At 42.5% G+C, this 22190-nt stretch overlaps 1 protein-coding gene and 1 long non-coding RNA gene across 2 annotated transcripts in view; one reads left to right on the forward strand and one right to left on the reverse strand.

Annotated features, from left to right (window-relative positions):
* LOC129152936 (uncharacterized) overlaps nucleotides 1-8648 on the forward strand; it is a 43344-nt gene extending 34696 nt beyond the window's left edge. The window contains exon 6 of the mRNA XM_070546372.1: nucleotides 8505-8648. Within this exon, the coding sequence (XP_070402473.1) occupies nucleotides 8505-8522 (18 nt within the window). The 3' untranslated portion in view covers nucleotides 8523-8648. The remainder of the gene's footprint in view (nucleotides 1-8504) is intronic.
* Nucleotides 8649-16089: 7441 nt separating this feature from the next.
* LOC139063705 (uncharacterized) lies at nucleotides 16090-19185 on the reverse strand. Its single transcript, XR_011517075.1, has 3 exons — nucleotides 18392-19185; nucleotides 16508-16627; nucleotides 16090-16425 (listed from the first exon to the last, which is right to left on the reverse strand). It is a non-coding gene; the product is annotated as an uncharacterized lncRNA (long non-coding RNA).
* Nucleotides 19186-22190: the final 3005 nt, after the last annotated feature.

Below are 22190 nucleotides of genomic sequence, written 5' to 3' on the forward strand. Positions count from 1 at the left end.
ACACCAGAGGTTCGGGGAGCCGTCAGGCTGAAGAAGGAGGCCTACAGGGCGTGGCTGGTCTGTGGGTCTCCGGAGGCAGCAGACAGGTACCGGATAGCCAAGCGGGGTGCAGCAGTGGCAGTTGCCGAGGCAAAATCTCTGGCGTGGGAGGAGTTTGGTGAGGCCATGGAGAAAGACTATCGATCGGCTCCAAAGAGGTTCTGGCAAACTGTCCGGCGCCTCAGGAGAGGAAGGCAGCAACTCGCTCACACTGTTTACAGTGGGGATGGGGAGCTGCTGACGTCAACTGAGGCTATAGTCGGACGGTGGAAGGAATACTTTGAGGAGCTCCTCAATCCCACCAATGCGCATTCCGAGGAGGAACCAGAGCTGGGAGGCCTGGGGATGGACTGTCCGATCTCGGGGGCAGAAGTTGCTGAGGTAGTCAAACAACTACACAGCGGCGGAGCCCCGGGGGCGGATGAGGTTCGTCCTGGGTATCTCAAGGCTATGGATGTTGTAGGGCTGTCATGGTTGACACGTCTCTACAACATTGCGTGGTCATCGGGGGCAGTTCCTAGGGAGTGGCAGACCGGGGTGGTGGTCCCCATCTTTAAGAAGGGTGACCTGAGGGTGTGTTCCAACTATAGGGGGATCACACTCCTCAGCCTCCCTGGAAAGGTCTACTCCAAGGTACTGGAGAGGAGGGTCCGATCGATAGTTGAATCTCAGATAGAGGAGGAGCAATGTGGTTTTCGTCCTGGCCGTGGAACTGTGGACCAGCTCTATACCCTTGCAAGGGTGATGGAGGGGGCATGGGAGTTTGCCCAACCAATCCACATGTGCTTTGTGGATTTGGAGAAGGCTTATGACCGTGTCCCCAGGGGCACCCTGTGGGGGACGCTCCAGGAGTATGGGGTGGGTGGCTTTCTGTTAAGGGCCATTCAGTCCCTTTACCAGAGGAGCGTGAGTTTGGTCCGCATAGCCGGTAGTAAGTCGGACCTGTTCCCAGTGAGGGTTGGACTCCGCCAGGGCTGCCCTTTGTCACCGGTTCTGTTCATCATATTTATGGACAGAATTTCTAGACGCAGCCGTGGTGTGGAGTGTGTCGAGTTTGGTGGCAGGAGAATCTCGTCTCTGCTTTTTGCGGATGATGTGGTCCTCCTAGCTTCATCCAGCTCTGACCTTCAGCTCTTGCTGGGTAGGTTCGCGGCCGAATGTGAAGCGGCTGGGATGAGGATCAGCACCTCCAAATCTGAGACCATGGTTCTCGACCGGAAAAGGGTGGCTTGCCACCTCCGGGTCGGGGGAGAGGTCCTACCTCAAGTGGAGGAGTTTAAGTATCTCGGGGTCTTGTTCACGAGTGAGGGTAGGAGGGATCGGGAGATCGACAGGCGGATTGGTTCGGCGTCTGCAGTGATGCGGACGCTGAGCCGATCTGTCGTGGGGAAGAGGGAGCTGAGCCAGAAAGCCAGGCTCTCGATTTACCGGTCGATCTACGTCCCAATCCTCACCTATGGTCATGAGCTTTGGGTAATGACCGAAAGAACGAGATCGCGGATACAAGCGGCCGAAATGAGTTTCCTCCGTAGGGTGGCCGGGCTCAGCCTTAGAGATAGGGTGAGGAGCTCGGACATTCGGGAGGGACTCGGAGTAGAACCGCTGCTCCTCCGGATCGAAAGGAGCCAGTTGAGGTGGTTTGGGCATCTGGTCAGGATGCCTCCTGGACGCCTCCCTGGGGAGGTGTTTCGGGCATGTCCTGCCGGCAGAAGGCCCCCGGGTCGACCCAGGACACGTTGGAGAAGTTACATCTCCAATCTGGTCCGGGAACGCCTTGGGGTCCTGCCGGAGGAGCTGGTGGACAAGGCCGGGGAGAGGACGGCCTGGAGCTCCCTAGTTGGGATGCTGCCCCCGCGACCCGGACCCGGATAAGCGGAGGAAGACGAGACGAGAGACATTGGGCAATATTAAATGTAGCCCTTTTGTGAAAAGATAAACAAAGAATTTAACTGACCTTAATAACAGCTTTTGATTGTAGAATGTGGAAGAACAGAAACATTTGATCTATATTCAGAATAAGGACAGTTTTTCTAATATTTTTAGTGCAATCATTTTCCAAAACAATACAGAATTTTTTAAGCACATTTGTTTGGGCAATATTAAATGTAGCCCTTTTGTGAACAAAAAAAGTATTTCACTGACTTCAAGTTTTTTAGAAACAAAAATATTGCACTAAATGAACCCTTTAATGTCAGAGTAACTCTTTAAGAGTATTTCATGTTTGAGTGAATCTTTTTAAGCAGACTGTGGTTGTCAACAAGTCTGGCATGAAACTCAGAGCAGCCATCAAAGTTCACCCGAGTAATGAGCAGTGCCTTCAGAGTGTCCAGTCCCAAACGATTTCTCTCATTGGTCCAAGTGTTGTTCATGAGAGAAAAAATGCGTTCCACAGAGGCGTTTGTGCCAGGTAGGCACATGGCAAACTGGCAGATGACGGCTACATTTTTAAATGGGACATGCTGATGCTTAAAATGTGTAAAGATTTCAGCCCAGCGCTCATCTGCTGGTTTAATGTCTCGGTCCCACAGTCCAGTCTTGTCAGATGTGTAAGTTTTGACAGAAGTAACTTCGTCAAAGAGCTCCGTTTCATTTATGTGAATGTTTGGCAGCTTTGAGGAGACACACCTCAGGGAGCTCTCAACTACATCCCAACCTGGTGGATCTTCGAGCAGGGTCCAAGAGAAGCACTTCATGTCAGTAAATGATGAGCTCCACTCCTGCAGATATGAGATGCAACCTTCATAGAAGGTGTGGACGCTTTGCTTAAACACCTCCACTTGAGGGCGCTCTTGGGTAGCCAGAATGCTCTTCACCTGAAAAAAACACCAATAATAATTCATGAAGTATTAATATAAGAGCCTTGTTTTTACATTACTTTTAATTTGAACATGTTTAAACTCACCTTTAATCCCATGAAGAGGGCGGCCTTTCTCTCCAAAAGTTTCTCCTGTAGATCACACAGGTGCTGTGCAGCGTGGACAGCTGTGCTCTTCTCTTTCTCCATCTTTTTGATGGTGTCATTGAACAGTGACAGTTGGTTGTAATGTGTGTAAACCACAACCAGGCCTCACACACTTGGTTTTCTAGGAACTTGATGATTAAATTTGGTGCTTTTTCCTGAGACCTGAAGTAGGACTGAAGTGCTGGACAAAGCTTCAGAACCCTCAACTGCAGGTCCCAGTGAGAGCCAATGGGTTCTGCTGGTCCCAAGGAGAGTGGCATGTTCAACATCAACAAATGAACAGAAGTCTTTCAGCTCCTCAGTTCGGACAGTGTAGATGTGAAAATATCCAAAAACCTTGACAACAAAGTTCTCAATGTTACATTAGCTCAACTTTATGTCACATGTCTGTGTAACCTAATGCTCATTGGTTGATGACAACCCCGTTGACGCAAGACGGCTCCTAAGTCCTGCGTAAAAACGATTCACCAAGTCACTCGTTGTTCAGCATGCCTAAAAGACGGTCAAGACTAACAAAAGAGCTACTGGAACCACACAGCTTTCTCAGGAAGGTGCCAGGAAATGAATATGCTGCGTTTTGCGTCTTATGTAAGTATGAATTATCCGTTGCTCATGGTGGAAACAGGGACGTGCAGAACCATGTTAAAACTAGCAAACATAAGCGGTGGTAACAGGCGGGAAGTTCGGTTAGCATGTTTTTTAGTGCTACTGCTGCTGGAGACAAAGACCTTAACCACGCTGCTCAGGAAGCAACATTTGCCGACCACCTTGTTAAGCACAATCACAACTTCGTTCAATGGACTGGACTGCTGGACTACTTCGAAAATGTTATGACCAGCATTTTACGAGTGCTCGGACCAAAGCTGAGGCAGTGGTGACAAGTGTAATTGCCCCGCATGCTATAGATTTGCTAAAAGAAGACACTACGGATACTACTCTGGTCTCTGCCACAGTTGACACATCAAACCACAAGGCAGTGAAGCTTGTTCCTGTTGTTGTGCGCTACTTCAAAATAACCGAGGGGGTCAGAGTGAAGATACTCGACTTTACATCGCTAACAGGTGAGACCTCAACCCTGCTGTGTGATGAGGTTTACAGGTGCCTATCTGCATTCGGTTTGGTGGATAAAGCGGTCGGCTTTTGTGCAGACAACACCAATTTAAATTTAGGAGGAAAAGCAAGACGAGGACAAAACAATGTTTTTCATAAACTTGATCAGGCCACCCCCAACAGTCTGGTTGGTGTAGGATGTGCAGCGCACATAGTGCACAGTGCAGTTCAGTCTGCAGCAGGCTGCACCTGGCACCTTCCTGAGAAAGCTGTGTGGTTCCAGTAGCTCTTTTGTTAGTCTTGACCATCTTTTAGGCATGCTGAACAACGAGTGACTTGGTGAATCGTCTTAACGCAGGACTTAGGAGCCGTCTTGCGTCAACGGCGTTGTCATCAACCAATGAGCATTAGGTTACACAGACATGTGACAAAGTTGAGCTAATGTCACTATGACAACTTTCTGATTGACATACAAACAACCCAGTGACAATTAGTTCTGTGAACTATGAGCAATTAGTTCAAAATCGGGACACTTGGGACCAAGGCTGGGTGAAATCGGGACAACATAACTGGTTTGTAAAAATCTTTGGGGACACAGGACAAATGGCTCAAAATCGGGACTGTCCCGGGTAAACTGGGACACCTGGTCACCCTATTGTAGCTAGTTCGACCGGGTGTTGTCAGTTGATCCCATATGTCGATATATATGTTGATGATCTGAGGACAGATTGATTAATGAAATTATCAACTTGAAGGTGAGATTAGCGGTGATGCCTGGGCTAACAGACCACAACAAAAACACCTGAAAACAACCCATATTTTAAAATCTAATTTATGTTAGCATCTTTGCATTACAGTTTCTGTGTCTGGTCAAGTATTTGCCCATGTTTTCACAGGTTGATGCAGTGTGAAACCTGGACAAACAATGTGGCCTTGAGTCCACGGGTTCCAAAATGAATCTTGTCATCAGGTTGAAAGAGCAGATGAAAAGTCGCAGTGCTTTTGACAAGGTCTTTTCAAAAGTGTGGGGTGCATCTGGTAAGCTTATCCAAACACAAAAAACTTATCTGAGATTGTGTGTGTGTGTGTGTGTGTGTGTGTGTGTGTGTGTGTGTGTGTGTGTGTGTGTGTGTGTGTAATCTCTAACGTCCCTTTCTTTGTTTCTTGTTAAGGTGGCTGGGCAGTTATAATGTGCCCCTGTGGAATCATGAATTCTATCACGCTCAATGTGAGGGCAGAAAGTACGAGGGACTATTGTGATATGTTGCTATCATTTAAGCACTTTCCTAATGCAGTCATATTTGATTTTGCAAGAGGTTTGGCCACGCACACAAACCTGCGTGAACCTTTAAAAATCCCCTTTATGCCAAATGAAGGCAGACTTGCTGATGCCACACCAGAAAACTTTCAGTCTGCCCAGAAAGGTGATCTGAAAGTAAACCTGCCATGGTTGAAGGTTAAAAAGCAGCATGCAGACAGCAATGCACACCCCTCTACAGGTTCAGCTGCACACTATGCTCTGTATGACACTTTCCACGAGGCCAACACCAGAGAAGTAAAAGACTGCTTGAGCAAAATTTCACTGTTACTCGAACTGCACGGTTGGGTGAATTCTCAAGTAGCAGAGCAGTTGTTCTCCAAAATGAGGAAGAATAACTACTTTCTAAATATGATGTCTCCAGGGAGCCATATCTTTCTCATGCGCTCTATCATTCATCATCACAATATGTTGAATGAGAAGACCCTGGCCGACATTCATAAAATATCATCAGCAGATATCACACTGGATTCATCTGGAAAGGCCGTAATGGGTGTGTAATTTAAAATAAACAGTTAAGAATGTTTAATGTAATGTATGCACAGCTATATTTATGGTTAAATTATAATTTCTAGAAACTACACTTTTTCTGAGCAGAACTCCACTTCCAGCAGATCCCAAAGGTAGTTGGCCATCCTTTTGTGGAAAGTCATCTATATAAATGGTTTGTTAGACAAACATGTCTCATGAGCAGGACGTGATGATGTTCTTTATTTAAATACAGTGCAATTGGATCTCGTGAACATTAACCAGTGTTCGAGGAAATGTGAGGCCATAACAGCCATTTCATTTCTAAAGCCCTGCAGAACTTCATGGACTATAAAGGGTCATCATTCACTGCAGGAGCAGCTGGTAAACAGATATTTCTGCATACTGTCATTATTGTTAACTTTCAATTCAATTCAATTCAATTCAAGTTTATTTATATAGCGCCAAATCACGACAAGAGTCGTCTCAAGGCACTTCACATAATAAACATTCCAATTCAGGTCAGTTCATTAAGCCAATCAGAAATAATGTTTCCTATATAAGGAACCCAGCAAATTGCATCAAGTCATTGACTAGTGTCAGTGACTTTACAGCAATCCTCATACTAAGCAAGCATAAAGCGACAGTGGAGAGGAAAACTCCCTTTTAACAGGAAGAAACTCCAGAGAATCCTGGCTCAGTATAAGCAGCCATCCTCCACGACTCACTGGGGATCGAGAAGACAGAGCACGCACGCACACACGCGCACACACGCACACACACACAAAGACAAGTAATGTGTCTATAGTTATATTGTGATGTCTTAGTAAATATTCTATTTGGTGAGAGATAAACTTTATTGTATTTATCCTATTTGATCTATAATTAAACGGATAAACTAGTAGTAGCACATCCAACGTCAAGGAAAGCAAAAAGTTATTATCAGGAGAGGGAGAAAGTTTTAGTGGTTAGCAACAGTGTGCTAGACGATGGCCCCCTCCATGAGGCCACCACAGCTCAGCAGAACATCGTTGTAGCTTCTTCTGGGGAGAAAAACACTTAGCCCTCCCTTCGCATCTCCTCTCCCTCCCTTGTGCCTTGGTCTGCCTGAGTGTTCGTGGCAACCGGGTCTGGGGGTTTAAGATTTTGGCATCTGCCTGATAGATCCTGGTGGCTGCCTTGTGGGGTCTGGGTCCCTGGGCTCTGCTGGGTCCCCGGCGGGGGTGGTCGCCCCTGGGTCCCGGGTCGCTGGGTCCCGGGCTCGGCCGGCTAGGGGGTGGGAGGCTGCGGGCTGGCTTGCGGGCTTGCCGCTGATGTCTCCCAGGACTCTGCCGGCTGCTGGTTGTGGTCCCCCGGGGCGATCCTCTGTGCCTCTCGAGGGGGGCGGGGGCCTTTCTGGTTGCAGTCTCCTTGGGGTTCCTGTGCTCTGGGGCAGCGCCTGGATCTCTGGGACTTGGAGCTCCTCCCGTCTCCTACGCATCTTTGGGGGGCGGATCTGTGGTCCCTCACACTCTCTATTGGACGCTCCTATAGAGAAACCTTACATAAACAAGCGCGTGTACACACACAGGTGCGCACATGGTGCTCTCAAAAGTATGGGCTTGGGCACGTTCAACACAGGTCTTAAGACTATGGTGGGCACTTAATGCACTGTGATTTATTATCGTGATTCTTCAGTTAAGCAATGTTGATTATATTTTTTTTTCATCAAGTTGACGCAGTGATAGCTAGATCTTGTTGTATTGTTGTTGTGTCCCATTTTTTTTGTCCTTTTGCTTTTTTTGTCTTTTTCTGCAGGTCTAGAAGCAGACTCTTGTTCATTGTTTATTTTTGTGGAACCCCTCCCTTCTCCTCCTCTCTCCCCACCTTTTCTTTTCCTTTCTCTTTCACCTCTGTCTCCGTGTCTGGTCGGAATTACAAAGCATTCAACAACAATAACAATAAAGTTTTAAGTATCAGACGTGACATTAAAAGCAAACGCTTTGATGCTCCACCTGAGAGTAAATCTGTAAGGCTTGTCACCAGCATTCAGACATCAATTCTGCTTGCTTCACAGCCAGACAGGACACGGTAAAAAAATAAAATAAAATAAAAAAAGTTTCTGAGCTTGCGCAAAAATGTGTTCTTCCACATAAGAATGGGTTTGTGGTCATCCCCGTTTCACACATTTTAGTGGTGCAACTACACACAAAAGTAGATGTGTTGCTCCTGAACACAACAGTTTTATTTGAAATTAGTTGATTTTTCATAGCAACTGTTTATTGTTTGGCTGTCAATAGCCATATATTGCAGAACCTTTTTGAAGGTTTTTTTAAAGTAATTGATGCACATTTACCCTTGTAATATAGTGGTTTTGTTAGAATGATGTTAGCCGTGAGGGTCAGAGACTGACAGTGACATATTTAGAAATGCTCCTATGTTTGAAATTGGATAACATCTGACTGTAAGTATGCGTGCATGTGTGTGTGAGAAGTAGAAGATGTAAATATACATTCTATAAAACTACTGGAATACAGAACTTATCTCTTTTAAAATGAAATTATTTAAACATCCATAGATGACACCCAACATTACCTGCTAGTTACAGAAAGTATTTGATCAATTGCATCTTCAGTAAAAATTTCATATTTGTAAACATAATGTTTTGTGTTTCTCCTTTTTAATTAGGGTGTTCCACCTAGTTGAGTTCACCGTCAACAAAACTGTAGCAGTGGTGCCCGAGAACTGGTACAGTGATGGCGTGACCTGTTGGCCGAATTATAAAAGTGATGCAAGCGTGAACCGGGCAAAGGAGCCGGGACCTGAACGGGAAACGTATGATGTCCGAATTCTTAAAGAGCAAGTCAACCCCTGCCAGATTCTAACTCCACTCTCACTTCATGTTTGAAAAATGCAACAAATGCTGTTGCCTTGCAGACCGAGAGGGCGGAGCCGCAAACCAACACACACACACACAGGCTCACAACGACATTGTGACATCATAAGGACCAATTTACATCATAGCATACCTCTTAGCCAATAGCGGTGGCAGATTTAGATTAAAATACAGTGCAGAGGTTTTACCTGACGACGACACAACACTGACAGTTTTAGGCAGAATATTTGAATTTTAACTAAGATGCACTGAAGTACCAAATTATTGACCACACGTGTCTGCAGCACGATTAGACACTCATTTATTTAGTTTATCAGCAAAAAAAAGTTGATTTGGGGGTGACTTGCTCTTTAAATCATGTGGTAATCTACATATATATATATATATATATATATATATATATATATATATATATATATATAATTATTTTTATATATAATAAGTATGACTTCAGTCTTTCAATTATCTGAAAATATTATTTTTTACCAAATTTTAGATCAGTACTTCGAGGCAAGACAACACCTAAATAAGTCACGTCATGCCACACTTCCAACCTGCAGACAGAAGAAGAGGAAGAGGACATGCAACCCAAGAGGAAGCCAAAGGCGATGTAAGCATCTTTCCATGTTTTCCTGTGAATTGTAATTGAAACATGCATGCATATATCGTGTATGGAACATTTATCCAAGTTTCTATGTCCGAGAAGACAATACAGGTTACCTAGTATAAAAACTGACTTAAATAACTACTTAAAGATTATGGAAATGAGAGTACCACGACAACTGAGTGTTATTTCCCTGTCCAAATTATAGTCATTTTTGGGGGGGATTCTGATGACAGTGAAGACGAACATCCAAGAAAGAAATCCAGAAGCCAATCCAAAACATCAGTACAGCCACCAGCTCCTGCTGTCCCGCCACCACCATCTCCTGCTGTTGAACCATCACCATGCCAACAACAAACCTTGTCTGCAAGCCAGGTGCACACACTTACCTGGCGAGGGAGAAGGTTTGACTATGGGCACCCTTCCCTGCTCTGGTGGGTAATTTTTGTTGTTGGTTTTGAAATGATTTAAATTACATGTTATTTAATAAGCCATAAGGCGTAGGATTCCATAGGAAATATGAAATCCACCTTACGGATCTGTAAGGTTAATTAAACCAGAAGATTGGAACTTTTTAATGCAGGGATTAGATAACCGCTTCGTGTTCACTCAGAGACAACAGAAGAGAGAGTGTCAAGTTTAAAAGTTAAGAATTTTATTACTAACAAATTCAACTAGACTGACTTTAAGCACTAAATGTATGGTGTAACTAAAGTGGATGAGACGGTGAATGGATGACGTGTGATGTTGATCAGAACCAGCAAATCCGAAGAAGCGATTAGTTCTGATGGAAACGGAAGGTGATGTCTTCGCGTTAAGCTTTGGTTAGGAGGTTCATAAATACATTCAATGCCATTTGCCGGTCTACATACCCTGAGCGGAAGTCCCCGTCTAGATCAGGAGGTGTAAAGGTCCAGCTTGACCTTATGGAGCCGGAGCATGTAGAAGAAGCCACGGCAACCGACCACCCGTCTTGAGATACTCCTGGGTCACGACAATTTGTTGGCATTTGCTGAGACCCGAGCCTGGGTCTTGATGGTTCAGCTTTTATTTTGAAAGGAACTGTTGCAGCAGTTTGAACAAAAACGAATTTTCCAGCTTGTCGTTGGTTCTTTCGGTTAAAGAGGAAAGTTACGGGTTGGCCACTCCGACAACTTCTCTGGAACGCTTTGAACTGGTGTTAGAGATGATGTGGGCATAGTTTTATACTTTGGATATTATGGTTTATGGTCGAATGAAAAGTTGGCAGAGTTACCAAACACCATCAAAACCACGCCTCCGTCGAATCTGTCAGATTCTGATTGGATCAGTGAAAGGAATGTGTCATGTCTTTTAACGCTACGTGAAATGAGTCCTGTTGGAACATTTAAAGTCATAGTACCTTTATATTCTATAGGATTGTAATAAAGTAATTAATATTTAGATTTCACAGGTCGGTCACATCTTATTTGTTGACTAACACTTGGTTGGATTAGCTTTATTAAAAATAGAGTTCTTTGATTAATTAAAAGAAAGGAGTTCATTCTTCATTCTTCTGTTGAGCTGAAAAGAAGCAGGTTAGAGCGAATGCATGAGACCTTGAGACCATATCTCATGCAGACTAGTCCTGTGCAGAGGAGGGGAAAAAACATCATTTCGTTCCGTTACAGTTTGAATAAATCATTATTTAATTTCTTTTTATTATATAAAATATAGAGTTTGTATCTGCTACATAATGTTTTCCAAACTGATAAAACTGACTGATGTATATTTTCTAATATTCTTCCCAACAGCCACAGAAGCCCAGATTTTGGACTTGCTGGAGCTTCTAAAAAAACTGATGGAGCAACTAGAAGCCGAGGTCAATTATTTAACCAGCAAGCTGGATGCAACTCCCCAGGAAATGGAGTGTCAATGGGAAGAAGTCTTTCAACCAGATGTCATCAAAAACACTGCTTCTGCGTAAGTACTCATTTTAAAATGTTCACACATTTTTCTGGGTCAACAATATGTGCTCCACTACGACAGCTCTTGCCACCAGCCAGTTCAGTCCTTTGCTATTCACACACTGAGGTATTGTTTCCAGCGTTTCACTTCTTATAAACGCTACACAGCGTCAATATAAACTTGTATAGCTACTTCTAAAGCTGGTCTAATAAAAGAAGAAATAGTATTGAGCGCTTTAGTTGACAAATTATTTTCTGCTTAGAGAAATATGATATTGGTGGAGATTGTGTCCTGTTACAATAGAAAATTGTGGTGGTGGATGATGATTAACATTTAAATTTGCTTTTGTGATTGCAGAATCTGTGAGGGAAAAAATCCCATCTCCCGTGCTTAACCACGACATATGTAAACATGCTGTCCGCTGGTTTAACTTAGCAGCAGATCGAGATTGCTTTAGGCGACGTAGTGGTACACAAGAAGTTCAACCCACTGACCAGCATTCATTTCATAACACAATATACAGTCTGGTAACACATTTTTTAATGCTGTTTCTATTACTATTATTATACTTTATACTTTGTGTAGCGACATTGTAACGGAATGAATGACTGTTTTCCACCTAAAAGTAATTCCCCCCCCTCTCCTCAGCAAGAACTAATCTGCATGAGATATTGTTCAAGGTCTCATGCATTTGCTTCTAAACTGTTTTCCTTTCCAGCGCAAGAGAAGAATGAAGACAAAGGACTCTTCCTTTTTAATAAATCAAAAAACTCTATTTTTAATAAGCTAATCAAACAAAGTGTTAGTCAATAATAAAATGTGAACCAATTTGTGAAATGAAAATATTAAATACTTGATATTATAATCTTATAATAAGTAATATAACTTTAAATGTTTCCACTAGAGACTGATCACACGAAAGGTTAAGCCACATCACACATGGCTTTTACTGATCCAATCAGAATTTTCCAGATCTGACGGAGGCGTGGTTTTGGTGGCGCTTGGTAAATCTGTCATCTTTTCATTCGACATAAACCAAAACATCCGAATTATAAAACTATGCCCACATCATCTTTAGCGCCGGTTCAAAGCGTTCTAGAGAAGTTGTCGGAGTGGCCAACCCGTAACTTTCCTGTTCAACCGAAAGAACCAACGACAAGCTGGATAAAATCTGTTGCTGTTCCAACTGCTGCAACGGTTCTTTTCAGAATAAAAGCTGAACCATCACGACCCCGTTTTGAGTCTCGCTAGATGCCAACAAAACTGTAGTGACCCGGAAGTATCTCAAGACTGGTCTGGTCGGCAACCGCTGCTTTTCCTACCGGCTTCGGTTCCAGAGAGGGTCAAGCTGGACCTCGACATTCCTGGTCTAAAGGGGACTTCTGAAAGGGTACGTAGGCCGACAGAATGGCGTCTCAATGTGTGTTATGAATCTCCTAACCAAAGCTTAGCACGAAGACATCACCTTCACTCCCATCAGAACTAATCGTTTCTCCGGATTTGCTGGTTCTGAACAACATTCCACTCTACACCATTCTCCGTCTCACTTCACCTTAGTTACACCATACATTTAGTGTTTAAAGTTAGTTTAGTTTTAATTTATTTAGTAATCTTTAAATGTTTAAAAGTTGACTCGCTTTCTTTTGTCTCTGAGTTAATACGAAGTTGTTACATAATCCCTGCAATAAAAAGTTCCAATCTTCTGGTTAAAAGTACCCAAAGATCTATAAGATTGATTTCATATTCACTATGGAATCTCATGTCTTATGGCTCATTAAATAGATGTAAATTAAACCCTTTACAACATGAATGGCCTCATTTGTGACCCAAAGGTCACACTTCCCTCAGCTGGGTCAAACTGTCCTGGCTGTACTTCTATCTACAGATTATCCATCACAGGAGACGCAAAGTCTGCTGTAAACCATCTTTAATCTGAACTGCCTTACCAGATCTTGACTTCCTTTGCCTCCACAGCAAGACAAGGATTTTATCACGTTCCAGAAGAATCATTTATAATAAACTCTTTTACTGTTAAATCACCAAAGGTTCATTATAAATGTATTTAATTACTGAAATGAATTATTATTCTTTGGTTAATTATTATTATTTATGAAAATCAGTAATGTTTAACAGTGACAAGAAGATCACCTGCACTTATACACACCATGCAGGACACAGTAATCAGGTTAAGGTTAACTGCACTCACATGTCTTTTTCCATAACACCAGAGCTTTCTATCTTGGGAAGGCGGACTTCTGCGGTATGTTAAATCTACATGTCAGAACCTGATTCGTAGACCAGGGAAATGCCCATCTTATAAAACAGAACTCTCAGCATTTTGCAAATGAGTTCTAGAGACATTGGGACGGCCGCCCAGACGCTCTTTAACCAAACAAGCAATCTCTGTCACGCTGGCAGAATTGCTCCGACACAACACCTACGAACAAAGCTGACGCTACGAGATTCCTCAAGAATCTGCTCAGACGCAAACCAATTCCACACCTGTGTGCCTGCGGCAACTCTAGGACCAGAGAGTCGGTACCACTGGTCTCCCCTACCGGACCAAGTACCCAGAGGCTGATCAACATCCTCCTATGACCTGTGGATCTGAACAGAGGGTCGCCTGAACGGTGAGGTAGAACACAAGATTGCATCTGAATGCTCTTCAATAAGAACAACTTTATCTGCAAACCAAATTCTTTTCACCCAGAACGCTCCTCTTCGCTCAAGATACACATTCTGAGAACATTGCAGTCACCCGCAAACAAACACACTTCATCTTAGATCCATCCAACACAGAGGTTGTTTTTAATACCAAAGCTTTTATGAATTGTCTTTTATAAATTGTTTTAAATTGTCATGTTTTAAATTGTTTTAGTAATAAATTTCTTAACCTTTATAACTTGACTCTCTATGGAAATAAACTCAGAGTGGTGTATATTGATCATTGAACGAGCTAAGATCTCTTTAGATCTTCTGAATTAATAAATAAACATTTGCTATTAATTTAAATCTCTTAAATTAAATAATAATCTTTTGATTAAATATAGACCAAGCCAGTTGGTGTATGAACTTCTATCGATTATATAAATATCTGTATTCGTTTGATCTTTCTCAGGGTTTAACAAAGCTGAATAGCAACAGCTGTTAAATTCTAGTTATGTAGATTAACAACGCTACATTTGCTTGCACATGTAACGGACAGTTTTTTTACTACAGTTTGTATTACTATTATAATTTATACTTGCACATGTAACGGACACCTTTTTTATACTCCTGTAATACTACATTAGTATTACTACTAATAAATATTCATCAAAATACGTTTATGGTTTGGGTGTGTATTTCCTTTAATATAAAGGACAAGTGTGGTGTGACAATTTTAAATCATTTACTCCAAAGCTCTTAGTTTCTGTAAAGAGTACTCAGGTACTGCATGTTTTCATTTACTAATTAAACATTAAGGAATTCCAATGATTAAATAAAATTAAAAAACCAGACTGGATTATTTCCTTTATTAAAGAGCACACAAAGCTAGCTGAACCTGGTGATGGACGGGTACAAACCAAATCCGGACCGTATGATGTGCTTTATAGACGGGTCCAAAACGGACTATGACTGGATGATGACTTTTATGCACGAGTCCAAAACGGACCCGGATCGGATGATGTGCCAAAGGAGTGAGTAGGACCTGGCTGCAGACATCAGCTGGTGTGTCGAGAGCAAGATGGCGTGTCATTACTTTTACCGGAAAATCGACGAGCGAAAGACCTCGGCAGGAAGTTGGTCTTTTTTTGGCGGCCGTTACGTTGTTTTTGTTTCAACCATACTCGGCGGGTTTCAATTGAGGAAAGGTAAGGATAAGGATGATGGATAAAGAAAGAAAGATAACGATGAAATTAACTAATTGTTGCAACCGTTCTTAGTTCTTAAATGTAGGCACTATAGCGTTTAAAGCTTTACCAGAGAATTATTGCAAAGGCACCGTGTTTCATAGCTAATTGTATCAATATTAACACGCAGTCTTAAAACGAATGCAGGGAGTTCACAAGCTAGCTAACACAAAAGCTACATAAATAAAGCAATCAGCAATTGTAGCTTAGCTTTAACTTAGCTATTTGATTTTTCTGGTCTCCCTGTTTGTTAAAACAGTTAAAGTAATAATATTAACTTTATATATAATTTAGATATCATATAAAGACCACGATTTCTAATACTGACTTGACTGAAACGTTATTAATACCCTTTTTTAATTAAAAAGCGTAGATTTTCAGAGATTCGTAAGTGGTTTCAATCACTAGTTTTCATACGAGGCTAAAGTTAGCTTCCGATTCGGGAAATGGCTAAAGGGCTAATACACCCAATTTTTCTCTACTCTGACCATTTTTATTCTGCTCTAGCTCAAAACCTACAATACATACACTCTTCAAACCTGTTTTAGATTATTCTGGGCTCGTAGGAATGCAGTTTGTGATTTGTGAAACCTTCCTCTGATTTGTGAAACTTCAAAAAAGACAGATTTATGAATTTATTTTTCAGCATCTGGCCCACACTGGAACTGGTCCTGTGCACCCAGAAATAAAATGTATTTTCTGGACAAGCTTAGCTTTCAATATCTCTAAATATTTTTCAGTTATTGTCAGTGGCGGATCTAGGATTTTTCTGAGGGTGGGGCCATCAAGGGGCCACAATATTTATAGAGGGGCCACGTACAGTCCAACATACTTGCATACTATTCCCAGTTTTGTATGGTAGATACAGTTTACCCCAACACCATGTTGAAAAACATCAATGCAATTGTACATCAATTTTTACTGTACATTGACAAAATACAACCACACACAGCATTTGAGAAATTTTAGCATTCAATTTATTTTGCAAAGCCACAAATATCAGGTTAAAATATGTTTGTGTGTGGAAAAAACACCAGAAGAATATCACAGGACCCTCTGCTCTTGACTGGGAAATGTCTGGTGGGAAGTCAATTAAATAAGTCTGAGTCAGTTGCTTATATCTCTCAACCTTTAACATTCATGGCATTCAGAATCTGCAAGTGACTGACTGCAAAATTCAATTAAATTTAAAGAGCCTTTACAAAATGAGAAGCACACCACCAGGTCCTACTGGAACAGAACACCGTTCTGATGTCTGCGCAGGATTCTGTGCATCACACTGGAAGATGTCTGAAAACAGCAAATGAGAAATTATCTAACATAAGCCAAATACATACACAAGCATTTATTACTTTCAAAGATCAATGTTTACCATTTGATCCTGCAGGATTAGCATTGATTGGTGACTCTGGTGACCCAGCAGGATGGAAGGTTGAGTCATTAACTTCACTCTGGTTGTCTGAATTGGAGAGAGTCTTGTCCCAGTTTGCAGCTAAAATACAAATATATGTCAAACTCCAGCTAAATCCAGCCAAAACTTTGTTTTCTATGAGACCACATTTTTATTTATTTGAAATTGGAGACTTGAAAGATTGGACTATAAAGATGAGATGTGGTAGATGTAGACAAAGAAACCAATACAATTTAAATCCATTATGTTAATGTTATAGTAAATCACATCACCATGAAGCGGAAGAATTCAGTAAACATATGTGCCATTAGTACAAGATAACATCATTTAACAAATTTGAGATAATGGTGATTTTTTTTATTTTTACCTAGAATAATGGCAGGAAAAGTTGGACTAACAAAGGAATATCCAAAACACAAAATCTCTTTGGAAAACTTAACCTTGACCTTACTTAATCAACCAATTAGAAAATTCAGTGTTTCAAACAAGGACTTTTCCCACACATTTTACAATACATCAAAATGTCACAATTTAGGGAAACCTTGAAGGAATTGTGGGAAAGGAAACTTAACTGCAACATTACTGATGATGAATGGAAAGATGCTTTGAGAAACGTAAAATCATTTACTAAAGGGAAGCAACTTTGCCACTAATGATTTGTCACGATTAACAAATTCTATCAATTTAAACAATAATCCTTTATTTTCGGTGCTTGGAATAACTGACCCAATTATTACTGATAAATATAAAAAGCTCAATGCAAATTTTCTGTGCAAGAAAATGACTCCACATTAACTGGATCAGCTCCAAGATAAAATGGGAAAAGGTTATCCTCAATTATAAGCAGAACACACTGGGCAGCATTAGGTCGTTTATAAGTGGTCGGTCCGTCCTGCTGGATAATGTGGTGCAATCATGATCTTTTTACAAAAGATTATGCGATGGCGGTGAAAAGGGAGCTTGGGGGCGGTCTCTGCGTTGCCACGGACTTCAGTTTATCTTGGACATAACTTGCTTTTTATTGCGATCAAAGCCACACTCATTAAGCTTTTTTAACAAGCCGCTCCAGAAGGTGTCTGTCCCCGTGCAGTCTCTGGTGATCTGAGCTTCAACTCTTACGGAGAGGCTCCCCGGCCATCATCTCAGCTGATTCTGTTTAGAAAAGCCAAACTTACGGCCCATGTTTACTTTCATTTTCAATATAGTTGCCGGCCGGAGCTCGGCAGTAACTGCCCACGTGATCATGATACCCCCTTCTGTTGCGCCAAGTTGTAATATGCATTCACAAGTCCGGCGTTGCGGTGATATTAGTATCAACCGTGGCAGCACGAATGCCACAAAATTCCCGCAACACCATGCCGCCACGGCGCGTTTATATTACACGTACGCTGATTTCCCAGCATGGTATGTCCTACAAGAGGCTGTCTCTCGTGTTTATCTGACATGACTGTTGCACAATAAAGATTATATTCTTTCTGACCTGATAAAGGGGGAATGGAGGTCCCTTGCCCTGTTCCAGCCTCTGGTCTACAGCCTCCTGCGGCTCTCTCTCTGATTTCTCCATGCTCGTTTTCACCAGCTGACACACTCACTCTCTTGGGAAAAAACTGCAGAATTCCCGCCTGTATCTGACCCTTTCTTTTCATGTTCTCTATCAGACAGTGCCAACTATTAACACACGAAATGCAGATTACAAAAGAAGTACATGGATTAGCAAGGGCTAACGTTTTTTCACAAGCCCTTTTTAACATTACCTTTAACTAATGTCGGCATTGCTTTCCATTGGACTTATTGTCAGACTTGACTTACATGGCAACTGTGAGTAAACAGTGATTCGTGACTTACCAACAAACTCCTCATAACGTGGACTCTCATCAGATCCGATGTCGGTTGAAAAGTTCTCCCTTCTTGGAATCTTTCAAATCTTCTTCTGTTGGATTTCACACACTATTTTGCTCCTTAGCGCCACACGGCCACTAGTGTTTGGACTCGGAATTGCATCCACCTATAATCTCATCACCGCACAAAGGACAGATGAGTGACAGGACAGGGGCACTACAGGGGCCAATCATATTTCAGCAGGGGCCAGTGCCCCTGTGGCCCCGCCCCTAGAACCGCCAATGGTTATTGTGTGGTATTGTGCTGGGTCATTCAACTGTGGTTGCACAAATCAGGTGTCCTGCAACAGGTACAATAACTTTGAAATAGTAGCCGCTTCTCTAATTAATGCCGCCCTCCTTCTGATTCTGTTTCAGAATAATCCTATCCTTATAAAAAATAGATATTTTTGTCCACTGACTGCTTTGATCGGGTTTGGTTTATATTAATATTACTGGATTTAAGCACATGTAGCTGCAAATCATTCAGGAGTTACAGGCCTTAAATATAGATCTAAAATGAATATCGGACTTCTTCTAGTGACCCTGACAAAACTCCTTACATGTGCTTGTATTCTTCATTTGCTAATAAGATGTATTTTTATCTAAATTACAGGACAATCGAGGCTTTGAAAAATGGAACCCAGGCAGTGATTTCAGATGGTGAAATCAAGGTAATGTTTAATTATAATAAATTAAGACTCTAAAATTGGACATAGGATAATGCAATCCCTTGTTTTCTGAGGTAATGTTGCTTATTTTTAACTCTTGTCTTTACTCAGACTCTGTATAAGGATCTCTGCAGCGGTAGAGTGAAGTCTGGCCTCATGTATCTGTGGCACAATCCAGGTGTCTCGCTTAAATTAAAGCAAAGACTAAAGCCACTGATGTTCCACTTTGCTGATGCACAGGTAAATGTATACTGACTTTTAATAAGCTGCATCACATTTATTTATGTGGATGCGTGGTCAGTGGGCCACCTGGGTCTGTTGTCTAATGCTGAGAGGAACGTTTTGTTCATTTTTATGTTAACTTGTTTTATAGGTTGACGAGCTGACAGAGCGGATTGGTTCATGCTCTGGAATAGATAAACTAATAAAGAAGGGAGAGTTCCAGTTTCTGGACTTGGTGTTTGATGTCCTTGTTCCAGAGGTACAACGCAGTCTTCAGCAGTGATTGGTATAAAAGTTACTTTTCGAAAACATTTGACAGTGTATGAAGTAATCCTTAACAGAGTTTGGTGGCAGGAGAATCTCGTCTCTGCTTTTTGCGGATGATGTGGTCCTCCTAGCTTCACCCAGCTCTGACCTTCAGCTCTTGCTGGGTAGGTTCGCGGCCGAGTGTGAAGTGGCTGGGATGAGGATCAGCACCTCCAAATCCATGGTTCTCGACCGGAAAAGGGTGGCTTGCCAACTCCGGGTCGGGGGAGAGGTCCTACCTCAAGAGGAGGAGTTTAAGTATCTCTGGGTCTTGTTCACGAGTGACGGTAGGAGGGATCGGGAGATCGACAGGCGGATTGGTTCAGCGTCTGCAGTGATGCGGACGCTGAACCAATCTGTCGAAGATGGAGCTGAGCCAGAAAGCCAGGCTCTCGATTTACCGGTCGATCTACGTCCCAATCCTCACCTATGGTCACGAGCTTTGGGTGATGACCGAAAGAACGAGATCGCGGATACAAGCGGCCGAAATGAGTTTCCTCCGTAGGGTGGCCGGGCTCAGCCTTAGAGACAGGGTGAGGAGCTCGGACATTCGGGAGGGACTCAGAGTAGAACCGCTGCTCCTCTGGATCGAAAGGAGCTAGTTGAGGTGGTTTGGGCATCTGGTCAGGATGCCTCCTGGACGCCTCCCCGGGGAGGTGTTTCGGGCAGGTCCTGCCGGCAGGAGGCCCCCGGGTCGACCCAGGACACGTTGGAGAGGTTACATCTCCAATCTGGTCCGGGAACACCTTGGGGTCCTGCCGGAGGAGCTGGTGGAGGTGGCCGGGGAGAGGACGGTCTGGAGCTCCCTAGTTGGGATGCTGCCCCCACGACCTGGACCCGGATAAGCGGAAGAAGACGACGACGTTGAAGTAATCCTGCATGTTTTTCAGGTAACAATAAATGTGTTGGAAAAATGGGAGGGGATGAATCGATATGCAGCTGAAAAAGCCATGCATCAGCAAATTCATTTGTACCCAAAATAAAATGGTTGTGAAATTAAGTGTTTCTTTGGTTTTATTGTCTTTCACTCAAAATAAATACCAACTAGCTAAATAGTTATCAGCTGTAGTAGTTAAATTCTGTTGCAATGAGCTCCTGTGATACACAATAGGACAGTGTTATGGATATTTAATAACTAATTTTTGTTGCTGGTGAGAGAGGAGTGTTGCTGAAATGTTTTTCACTGCTTCTGGGAGTCCTGTACTTTAGCAATTGGTGTAGGTCAAAAGTTCATCTTGGGCTTAACAATAAAACTGAATATTTAGCAAGTACTATTTTGTTTGCACATTTTGAAAAGTCTTAATGTGTTATCATTTTTTCCATAAGTTTTTTAAATTCACTTTACAGCCTTTTATTGTGTGTGTGTGTGTGTGTATATATATGTATATGTGTGTGTATAAATATATATATATATACATGTATGTATATATGTGTGTATAAATATATATATATATACATGTATGTATGTGCTACTGTCATAAAAAGTCCCTGTCTGAAGGACAAAGGGATTTAATATTCAATTTTCATGCAACGCAGGTAACAACATTACTTAAGTTTGCCAGTCCAGATCTGAAGAGAAAAAAAAAATCCGAAATAAAAAGCTTTTTCCGGTAAGTTTTGTTTTTTAAAAAACTTCCAGTGAAAGTAATGACTTCTGGTTAAGGTAATGACCCACCGTGTAATTTTTCTCTTAAATATGTACAAATCGAAGAGAAAAACGACACGGTATGGTTTTGACAAATTCAAACTACTTTTGTGCTTTGTCAATAAAGCGTATTCAAGAAAAAAACTACTTCCGGCAAAGGTTATGACCCGAAAAAAAAACTACTTCCGGCAAAGGTAATGACTTCCGGTGAAGTTAATGACACTTGTTTTTCCGGATACGTCATTTCCTGTCACGGCAAAGACGCCAGCTGATGTCTGCAGCCAGATGCTCTTGAAAGGAGTTGATCCGGACAGACTCCTCACCGGATATGATCCGGAATCGGATCCATGATCATGATCCGTTCCGGATCTTTTCCGGAGAGCAAGTGGACTCCGATACGGGTCCGTTTTGCTGATCCGTTCCAAAGCTTACGGTACCTTCAGGACGGGTCCAGTCTGGGTCCGTTTGCTATCTGGGGTTGGAGAGGTTACATCTCCAATCTGGTCCTGGAACGCCTTGGGGTCCTGCCGGAGGAGATGGTGGAGGTGGCCGGGGAGAGGACGGTCTGGAGCTCCCTAGTTGGGATGCTGCCCCCGCGACCTGGACCCGGATAAGCGGAGGAAGACGACGATCTTCACCCGTGTCACACGTCAAGTGAACATGAAGCTGACAATCCATATACGCCGTTACGTCTAAAGCGAGGTGCTAACCACAAAAGCTTCTGCAGCTCACACTTCAACAACAGATTGTGAAAGAAAGGAAAAAGCTAGAAACACGCTGATTCATCCTGATTGAAGAAGCGAGTCTACTCTTTCTGTTGGTAGTTTTGATGTTTACATGGTGATAGAGTGCAATATTCTGTGAAATGCTGGCAGTCAGGGGCTTTCAGCTGGCAGTGAACGAGTTAAAAAGACAAACACAGA

The sequence above is a fragment of the Nothobranchius furzeri genome, chromosome 17 (genome assembly GCF_043380555.1).
Source record: "Nothobranchius furzeri strain GRZ-AD chromosome 17, NfurGRZ-RIMD1, whole genome shotgun sequence".
NCBI lineage: Eukaryota > Metazoa > Chordata > Actinopteri > Cyprinodontiformes > Nothobranchiidae > Nothobranchius > Nothobranchius furzeri.